General features: G+C 38.9%; 1 protein-coding gene across 1 annotated transcript; it reads right to left on the reverse strand.

Moving 5' to 3' along the window:
* Positions 1-6,807: 6,807 nt before the first annotated feature.
* LOC123886810 lies at positions 6,808-10,041 on the reverse strand. The gene is made up of 3 exons (XM_045936093.1): positions 9,602-10,041; positions 9,002-9,391; positions 6,808-8,902 (listed from the first exon to the last, which is right to left on the reverse strand). Exons 1-3 carry the CDS (start codon positions 10,039-10,041, stop codon positions 6,808-6,810), a joined length of 2,925 nt encoding a protein of 974 aa, XP_045792049.1.
* Between the last annotated feature and the right edge of the window lie 732 nt (positions 10,042-10,773).

Below are 10,773 nucleotides of genomic sequence, written 5' to 3' on the forward strand. Positions count from 1 at the left end.
CCTGTTCGATGTGTCAGCTATCACAGGGTTAAGACCCACTGGCAAAACTTACAGCCCTGATGATGTTAGTGATAACATCACTTTAAACTACAAAGAAAACGCCTTTTCTGCCTTTATCCTCAAACATTCAGGACCTGAGAATGAAGAAGTCTCAGATGAGGAACATGTGGCCTTTCTCACTCTATGGCTATCCCATTATGTATTTTGCTCTCGATCTCTCCAAATTGCTAGGAAATTTATACCCATGGCTGTGCAAATACATGAAGGATGCCATTTTGCCTTAGGACGCCTTCTGCTGGCAACACTGTATGAGTCGATTGGGGAAGTTTGTGATAACCTAAAAGGTTTAGTTCCTGCCAAATCGAAATCGAAGAAAGCTGCGCCAGATGGATGTTTTCAAGCTGCTCGGCCAATGTGGCTATTACAGTTGTGGTTAAATGCCACCTTTGAAAAGGAACTTGGTTTGTTCATTCCCACTGAACATCACGCTTCGATAGCTAAAAGGAAAATCGAAGGTACTCGCTTAATAAGGCTTCAACCTAATCCCCTTGAACAAAACTCTCAACAGCTATTCATGAAGTACATGAAAATTTTCTTAGCTATCGACCAATTCAAGCCTGAACACGCTCCATTTGTGAAGAGAACCATTGGTCCCTCCTGGTTCGTCAAAGAGATACCAGTGTTGAATCCTAATGCTGAGGAGGAAATAAATGAAACCTGGACAGCATACTTAGATCCTACCATTCTGTCTATTCGAATTGGTACCCTATCTTCTGAATATGCATTAATTGGGTATCAACCGAATTTGGTCTCTAGACAGTTTGGCTTTTCGCAGCTTCGACCAAAGAGCATGTATATAAGGAAGAAGAACATCGTGCTTGGGACTACTGTGACTTCCACTTTGTATGAAAGGTACATGAAGATTAGTCGTGATAACGTTTATGGCTTCGAGCCATTTGACTTCAACCTTTCTTACTATTGTACACAAGAGTTTGCCAACTGGTGGAGGCGATATTTCGACAGCAAACACCTAGGAGATGCAGTGCTTATCTCGAGGTTGGAGAGTGGGTTTACTCGACCTCAGATAAAGAGAATCGAACAGCAAGTCAAGACTACAGGTAACTTGTCTATATATGCACTCTCTTTTACCAAATATTCTCATATTGTTTCGAGTTAACCTTTTGCTTATGTTTCCTAGTTACCAAAAAACAAGCTGCAGAATCTGCTAAGACAGTTAAAGAGAAAACAACATCAAAGGCAGTTGGGTCTGAAGAGCCTTCTAAGGTACATACTGAACCGAAACTTGTTTTCCTTTGAAAATTCTAAGTTAAATCTTTATCTTTCTAACCTACTTCTTCTAGGCACGTAAAAGACAAACCAACCTTCCTTCTACTGAGACTGGCCCATCGAAGAAGCCAAAACCTAACACAATAGTCGTCAGTGACGAAGAAGAGGTATAAGTTTTTCTAACTTACTTTCACAGTTCCTTCAAATCCATTAACTCAAATGTTTCTTATCTCGACTTCTATTTGCAGGAAGAAGAAGAACAAAGTTTCCAGAGAAAGAGGAGCCAGCCTTCTGTGAATATTGAAACAAACATTCCAGAAACTACTTCTGATGATCTTTCTACTGAAGAGAAGGAAAAGAAGATGAAAGAAAAGAAAGAAAAGAAAGAAAGGAAAGCGAAGAGGAAAGAAGAAAAGAAGAAAGAAGGGAAGAAAAGTTCAGAGGATCGAACCCGGGATAAAAAACAAAAAAAGTCAAAGTCCTCAAGTGATCCTTCTGCAACCAACCTTAAATCTCCTTCGATCTCGAATGAACAACAAGAGCCTACCCCTGACGCTGAAGTTCAAGAAGATGCTGCTATGCCTGATGCTACACTCAAAGAATCAGACAACATGCCCCAGCAAGACAACAATCCAGAGGTACTTGTACTACTTTACTTGCATTTTCTTATTTATAATAAGTAAAGTTATATTCCCTCATATTCGATTCTGTTTTTCAGGACATCCTATCGAACAAGTCTAGTGGTGATACTCTCAAAGATAGTGAGACCACTATTTCTGAAAAAATCATACCAGAACCTAGTCAAGATCAACCAGAGCATCCTATGTCTGCAGAGACTGATAACAAGACTTCTCCTTTCAAGGAATGGAACGAAAATCCAACAGTCGAGGTCGATGCTGATGAAACTTCCTCAGAGGAAGAAGACTTTGATTCTGAAGCCATAAAGGAAGCAGAGGCTGGTGGATCAGAATTGCTACCTGAAACTTCAACATCGAAGCTGTCAGCCAGCCTAGGGCTCGCTGAATAAGAATTCATTTCCTTGCAAATTCATGATCCTGAAGCTGCTCTAAAACTTCTGATTTCTAAAACAACTACTGATCCCGTAAGTTCGAGTGGACCCAGTAATTCAACTGCTTCAGACTCAGAAATCAATTCTTCTGTTCGACAAGACTCTCTGATTTCGAAGCTATATACTGACTTCATCAATGGAGACATCCTGGCATCAGTTGAGGAACACCCTGCTAATGCTTTCAAGCATAAGTCCTTTTTGAACAAGTTGCATAATCCTCAAACTGACCTCGAAACCTTGGGAAAAGTTATCCAGCTCGAATCGATCTTGGACCAGTTTGCTACCACAGTGCAAAACCTGAAACGCAACTCTCAGAAACTTGTTGGTCAACAAGCTGCTTATGATGCATTATTTGAGAAGGCCATGGCTGCTCAATCGAAAGTTGACCAAATGAAAGCACAAGTTCAGCAACCAGGTCTTGGGATTCAAGAATGTACCAACAATATTTCCAAGTGGGAGGCAGAAATAGATTCTCTTCGAGCTGAAATTGCTGATCGAGAGAAAAAGATTCTTGAAGAGAAAGCAAAGCGTGCAAAGATTGAAGAAGCTGTTGCTGCTACCACTCAAGAATCTATCCGCGAAGCTGCGAAAGAAGGTATTTCTCACTTCAGTGCTGCCACTGTGATCAAAGAAGAGATCAAATCTCTCGAAGATGCAATCAAGATCCAGACTGTCGAAGTTGGCCTTATTAAGGACCATTATGCTGATTTCAAATCTAAGTGTTTGTCTTAGATTTTCTTTTGATGTTTTTTTTTTTTTAATTCTCGAACAATTATCTGGTTTTGTTTTATTTGGTTTGTAACCTTGACAATTGCCTTTTATGGCACTTTTACTTCGTTTATGCCATTTCAATTTCATTTCGAATTTTTTATTCTGTGCTAATATTAACTTCTAAAAGCGTTGGTTTATATTTTTTCAAATACTTACCATTTATATTCAATGTTCGCTTTTCTGAAGTCAATTCTTCTATTTCATACGCACCATTCGAAAATACTTGTATTATTTTAAAAGGTCCTTCCCAATTCGGAGACCATTTGCCTAAAACTCTATCTTTTTTGTCCATAGGCAAAATAACTTTCCTAACTAAATTCCCCACGTCAAAGGTTTTTGATTTAACCTTCTTATTATAGGCCTTCGCTACTCTTTCTTTTTGTCTACTTAAAGTATCAAGCGCTCTTAGCCTTTCTTCGTCTAAATCAACCAATTCATCAAACATCATACTCCAATAGTGATCAGTTGGTATCTCCATTTGCCTTTGAATTCTGATAGATTGCAAATAAATTTCTACTGGTAACACAGCATCATGACCATATGTTAATCGAAATGGAGTAGAATTTGTTGATTCTTTAGGGGAATTTCTACATGCCCATAAGACTTGATTTAAAGTCTTGTTCCAATTTCTTGGCTTTTGAGCAATATGTTTTCTGATTAATCCAATAATAATTTTATTGGCAGCTTCTACTTGACCATTTGCTTGTGCATAATAAGGTGTCGAAGTCAACAGTTTAAAACCTGTTTGCCTGGCGAATTCTTGCATCTTTCGACCAGTAAACACTGAACCTTGATCAGTTGTGATGGTTTCAGGGATTCCAAACCTATAAATAATGTGGTTTTGGATAAAACTTATAACTTCTTCTTGATCAACGTTAGGCAGGGGTATAGCCTCAATCCATTTGGTAAAATAATCAACACCAACTATTATGTATTTTTGATTTTTTGATGATGCTGGTTTTATTTCACCAATTAAATCCAATGCCCAACCTCTAAATGGCCAAGGCTTTATTATCGAATGTAATTCACTTGCAGGTACATGTTGGATTCCTGCATGTTTTTGACAGTCTTGACAACCTTTAGCAAAATCTATGCAATCTTTTAACATAGATGGCCAGTACATGCCTTGTCGAACTAAAAGCCATTCCATCTTATGGCCGGATTGATGAGAACCGCAAGCCCCACTATGAACATCGGATATTGCTATGTAGGCCTCATTCTCACTAAGGCATTTCAAAAGTACTCCTTCGAGGGTCTTTTTAAACAATTCATTACCAATGATCACATAATTTGATGCCCTATATTTGATCTTTCGAGGAGCACTCCCGATTGGATTTTCCAAATATTCTACAATTGGTTTTCTCCAATCACCATCTATTAAATTGTCAATGACCAAAATTTGGAGTTCATCATAATTCATTTCTTTATCAGAATTATTTATGTCATTTGGTGACATCTCTGCCCCCTCAAGTTTTGGTAGTGACAATTTCAATTGCAGTGGCTCGTTAGAAATCGATTTTTCTTTGATTTCTATTAATTGTTCTAGCTTTTCTTTAGACACTTTATATCCTGAAGCAATCTGGGCTAAGTCATTTGCTTCCTGATTTTCTATTCGAGGGACATGTTCAATGTCAATCGAATCGAAACGTTTTAGTAACGCATTTGCTATGACAAAATAACGAATCAAATGCTCTTTGATACATTTGTACTCTTTTGTCAATTGCTTTAACACTAACTCTGAATCACCTTTTATTTTAATGTCTTTTGCCCCCAGGTTCAACAATATTTCTAATCCTGCTATCAAAGCCTCATATTCAGCTTCATTGTTCGAACAAATACCATTAATCCTGTATTTGAACTTAGTAGGAATTTTTTGTGGGGAGACTATCAAAATACCTATTCCAGTACCATGTTGATGTCTAGATCCATCGAAATACAAAGTCCATGGTTCTAGAGCAATGTAATTTTGAGGTGATTCGATTGCTGAATGATCAACAATGAAGTCAGCCACTATTTGGCCTTTAATTGCTTTCAAAGGCTTGTATGAAAGTGAATATTCAGAAAGAGCTAAAGCCCATCTCCCAATTCGACTATGTAAAATTGGTTTTAGCAACATATGTTTAATAACATCATAATGAGAATAAACATAAACATCAATAGGCTTTATATAATGCTTCAATTTCATACAAGAAAAGTACAAACAAAGACAAAGCTTTTCAATACTACTATATCTAGTTTCAACATCATTAAGGACTCTACTTAGATAATAAATGGCCTTTTCTTCGCCATTTTCGTCCTCTTGGGCTAACATACTACCTAATGTGGTATCAGATGCTGAAATATACAACTTCATAAATTTATTTCTAATTGGTGGCATCAGAGTTGGAGGATTAGACAAATATCTTTTGATTGCATCGAATGCTTCTTGCTGATCCTGCCCCCAAGTAAAAATATCCTCTTTCTTGAGTCGAAGCAATGGTGAAAAAGCTTGAGCTTTACCACTTAGATTCGAAATGAATCTTCTCAGAAAGTTGATCTTTCCTAACAAGGATTGAAGTTGCTTTTTGTTTGTTGGAGAGTTAGTCTCCAAAATCGCTTTTGTCTTGTTTTGGTTTATCTCAATGCCTTTTTTATGCACCACAAACCCAAGGAAATCTCCTGCATGCACACAAAAAGCACATTTCAATGGATTCATTTTCAATCCATATTTTCTCATTCTTTCGAATGACTTTTTCAAGCAAATCAGATGATCATTTTGTGACGACGATTTAACAATAATGTCATCAATATATACTTGCATAAAAGTATCTATAAAATCATGGAAAATTGAGTTCATTGCTCTTTGGTATGTGGCTCCAGCATTTTTCAATCCAAACGGCATTACGACCCATTCATAGGTACCCAAAGCCCCTGGGCATCGAAAAGCTGTTTTTGCCACATCTTCCTTGGCGATAAAAATTTGGTTATATCCAGAATACCCATCTAACATGCTAAGGTATTCGAAACCTGCTGCTGAATCTATTAACATTTCTGCTACAGGCATCGAATATTCATCTTTAGGGGTAGCATTATTTAAGTCCCTAAAATCTATACATATTCTAAGAGAACCATTTTTCTTAATGACAGGAACTATATTTGCTAACCATTCGACATACCTGGCAGTCCGGATGAACTTGCTTCTCAGCAGCCTTTCAATTTCCTCCTTGATCTTAGATAGGATTTCTGGTGCGAATCTTCTGGGTGATTGTTTAACTGGTTTCTTGTCTGGTCGAATGGGTAATCTATGTTCGACCAAATTTCTGTCTAATCCTGGCATTTCATTGTAATCCCAAGCAAAACAATCTTTGAACTCTTTAAGGAGTTCGACCAGTTTATCACGCAAGTCCTTTGGGATATTGGCACTTATGTACGTTGGCCTTTTGATAGAGCCATCTCCAATATCTATTTCCTCCAAAGGGTCTTGGGCCTGCATCTTTTGATTGGAACTGGAAGGATCCTTTTCAAATCCTAATGGTTCTTCATCATAGATGCAGTCCAATTTTTGAGTTATTGGCAATAATTTGCCATCTTCACAGTTGTTGGCTTCGACAGCCATATTTTCTTGCAGCATTGTGGCTTCTAAAGCCATCTTTATCTTGTTTTCGGCCATATAAGCCGAAATCTTGGCCCAAGCATTGGGCTCAGTCATCGTAGTACTCTTCAAGGTCCCACCCAGTTGGGCGGACTTTGCCTTCATCCACATGTGGACCTTCATCTATCTCCTCTCTCTCCCAAATGAATCCATGAGTTGGATCCAACTTGACAGAATGGTAGACATTATCAGCAGGGGCATAGGCATATCCCTGTTCAGTGCATGGCGATATATTCGCCAATTTCTTATCAAATGAATGCTTGGTTATGTGGTGTGTTTCAGCCCTAAAATAACTTTGATCAGCTTCGATATTTTCTACCACACCATCATCCCTCCAAATACTTACTCTCTGATGGAGAGTCGAAGGCACTGCTCCAACACCATGTATCCACTCCCTTCCTAGAAGCAGATTATAATTGGCCTTCGATGCTACAACCAAAAACAAAGTTGGCCTAACAGTGCTGCCAACTGCCACATCGACTTGAATTGCCCCCAGCGAGAAACCAGTCTCACCTTCGTAATTCGAAAGAACGATGTTGTGGGGGTGCAAGTCAGTAGAGAATTTACCAATCTTGGTAATCATGAATTCTGGCATCAGGTTTACTGCTGCTCCTCCATCGATCAACACTTTGTTGACCCCTACATTGTTTACTTTGGCCTGAATAAAGAGGGGTTTCAAATGATTCTTCATTCCCTCAGTTGGCCTCTCAAAATTGGCCATTTGTTCCTCTAAGCAGCCATTATTCATTACATAATAACACATTGGCCTGTGTAAAGCCAATTCAGACTCATCGAATTCATCCTCCCCTTCAGTCACTTCTGACCACACGTCATATTCAGCAGGGAGAATCGAAACTACGTTCACCAGCACATCAAACTCGGGATCTGAATTGAGGAGATCCTCATCTTCCATGTTCTCTCCTTCAAACTCATTCTCAACCTTTTGATCATCCTCTGGTTGAGTCAATCTTTCTTTCAGAGGCCTTCTAGCCACTTCGACAACCTGTTTTCCTTTGTTGTCTTCAGTCTTTTGAGCCTCTTGAAGGGAGAGCCTTTGTTGGCGCTGATGCCTACGCCATTGTGTGCGGGTCATGGGATTCTTTCCCTTGTAATTGTTTCTGTAAGCATATTTCTTCGAATCAACAGAATGACTCGAACTTCCCTTGTCAACAGAATTTCTGACAAAGTTGGATGCATGACCATGAACCCATTTGTTCATTGGTGATTTGTTGGATGGCACAAAAGTATTTGGGTTGCCCAACCTTTGATATATTGGTTTAGCATGCGCCATGTTCTGTTTTTTCATTGGCCTTGAGTTTGGCCAATTCTCTTTGTTTCTTCTGAATGGTATAAACTTGTTAAGGCCCTCAGTAGCCTTCTTGTCGAATACAGCACTGCACCTTGGGCAAAGCATCACTTCAGACTTGTTAAGCTTACACCTTTGTAGAAAATCAATCAGTTCCTCTTCAGCCCCAGGATAGACTACTTTCATTTTCTCATAGTACTCATTCTCTGGAATAGAAACTAATTGAGCGCCTCCTGATAAGTCCATGGCATCGATCATCAAGCATTCGACCGGTTCCACATAGGAAGCATCAGATATTTGTAGTGGATCTTCGTCAATTTTCATCTTGTGTCCGGATTTCTCTCCAAACTTCAGCCTTCCATCTTTTAAAGCCTTTTGAACCAGATCCCTGAAAAGAACACATTGTGAGGTTTTATGACCCAAAAAATTATGAAATTTGCAGAAACCTCTTTTCTTTTGCTGTTCAAGGGGAGGCACTTTCAGTCCCTTTGGAACAACAATTTGGCCATCAGTAACCAACAAATCAAATATTTCATCGCATTTAGTTATATCAAACGAATAAGTTTTAGCGACAAATTTATCATTTTTGGGTTCGACAGGATTTTTTCCATTCGAAGGTTTTAGTAATTTGCAGACATAAGGGGGCCCAGGTTTTAATTCGGCCACATTAATCTCATTATCCTCTATGTCTCCATAGTTTATTACATATTCCTCATCATCATCATCTATAGTTTCAACATAAGCAATCTTTTCCCTTTTTTGAAACTTCGATGATCTGGCCTTCTCAGCCTTAAGGCGTTCGACCTGTCTTACCCTATCTGCTAATTGTGCCATATCTCTTAGATGTTGTGTATCTAATTTCTTTCGAATTGAATAATCTAGGCCTCCAGCAGCCATTTCGACTAACTCATGTTCAGGCACTTGGGTAAAGCATCTAGCCTTAAGTAGCCTAAATCGATTCAAATAGTCATCTATGGACTCTGGTGTCTTTCTCCTGACACTGGCCAATTCCTTCAAACTAATCTTAGATTGGCCCATATAAAACTGTTCATGGAAAGCCCTTTCCAATTGAGTCCAATGCTGAATCGAACGGGGGGGGAGAGTTGTGAACCACGTGAAAGCATTTTTTGTAAGGGAATTTGGGAAATATTTCAACCTTAAATTTTCGTTATCTGCCAAATTTCCTGCTTCGGCAAAAAATCTTGCCACATGTTCCACTGTTGACTCAGTTGTGTCCCCAGCAAACTTTGTGAATTTGGGGATCTTCCATCCCCTTGGCAATTCAGTTTGTAATACGTATTCAGATAATGGAGAAATAAAGTTAGGCCTATGTAGGCCAACATTGAAACCATTTTGAGTTAAAATAGTTTCGACTAAATTTGCCAAGTTATCTTGTTGCGCAAAATTATTTCTTGCCACATGTTCCACTGTTGACTCAGTTGTGTCCCCAGCAAACTTTGTGAATTTGGGGATCTTCCATCCCCTTGGCAATTCAGTTTGTAATACGTATTCAGATAATGGAGAAATAAAGTTAGGCCTATGTAGGCCAACATTGAAACCATTTTGAGTTAAAATAGTTTCGACTAAATTTGCCAAGTTATCTTGTTGCGCAAAATTATTTCTTTGCACATTTCGAACCACTTCGTCAGCATTCTGATTTCGATTAACCAAAATTACTTCAGGCTCTGGCACATGGTGCGCCACTGGAGCCGGTGGTTCCTCTTGTACCACTTGTGGTACTTGATCGTTTGGAACTTTATTGTTCACACGAAACCCTTGGTTCTGAACCTGTGTTTGGTTTCGAATGGGCTGAAGGTTTTGGTTAGGCATTGTAGGAGTACCAAAGAAATCTGCAATCCGCCCCATCTGATGGGCTAGCAACTGATAATTATTATTTGTATTGTTGATTAAGGGGTTCAAAATAGTCCCCAATTGTGAAGTCAGAGTGTTAACCATTTCATGATTACTCTCGTCCATTTGTTGTCGAAAAGACATCATAGTTACATTGGTTAAATTTTGTAAGGCAATATCTCTGGTCCTATTTCCCACAACAGAGGCTGCTGGGGAAGGCATGGTACTCCTGTCAGGATTTGGGTTAGAATTATGTAAGCCTGCCATCAGAGAGTCTGGCATTCCTAATCCTGATTGGTTCAACAGAAACGATCGAATGGGGCTCCTTACATCTTCAGCACCAGGCTGACTGCCCCCTATACCATGTGATACTAACGAAGATATCGACCCAGATACAGTCGAACTCGTTGAGGGCATTGTTACCCCTATATTCCCAAAACTGACTGCAGGAACGCTCGAAGCAGATGTTCCAGAGCCTTGGGCCATGACAGTAGCGTTACTAATTGACGCTTGTGTTGGCTGTCCTTCAGGATTTGGGACATTGTTGTTATTGTTTTGATTATTATTTGGTGGTCTAACCATTTTTGATCTAGATTTGACACTAGTTAAATTTGGTAAAGATTTACCACTTCTCAAATGCATACAAAATCAAAACACAAACTATAAACACTAACTGCCTTAATACTTGTACAAGGATTTTTAGAAAATAAACTTCTTTTAAACAATGTAAATTGCACAAAACAACCCGTCCCACTGGGCGTGCCAATTTGTTTACACTGATTTTTGGTAAACAACCGCTAGTTTAAATTAATTACTTGAGAGATCAACTAGTAAATCTCGGGACAATTGTTCATGCAT

The sequence above is a fragment of the Trifolium pratense genome, linkage group LG5, assembly GCF_020283565.1.
Source record: "Trifolium pratense cultivar HEN17-A07 linkage group LG5, ARS_RC_1.1, whole genome shotgun sequence".
In the NCBI taxonomy this organism is placed as follows: Eukaryota; Viridiplantae; Streptophyta; class Magnoliopsida; order Fabales; family Fabaceae; genus Trifolium; species Trifolium pratense.

Coding starts and splice junctions, on each gene's coding strand:
- LOC123886810 (XM_045936093.1), bottom strand. CDS start 10,041: ATGGACGAGAGTAATCATGAAATGGTTAACACTCTGACTTCACAATTG. Junction 9,392..9,601: donor TTCAATGTTGGCCTACATAG/GCCTAACTTTAT, acceptor TGGCCTACATAG/GCCTAACTTTATTTCTCCAT. Junction 8,903..9,001: donor CGATTTAGGCTACTTAAGGC/TAGATGCTTTAC, acceptor ACAACATCTAAG/AGATATGGCACAATTAGCAG.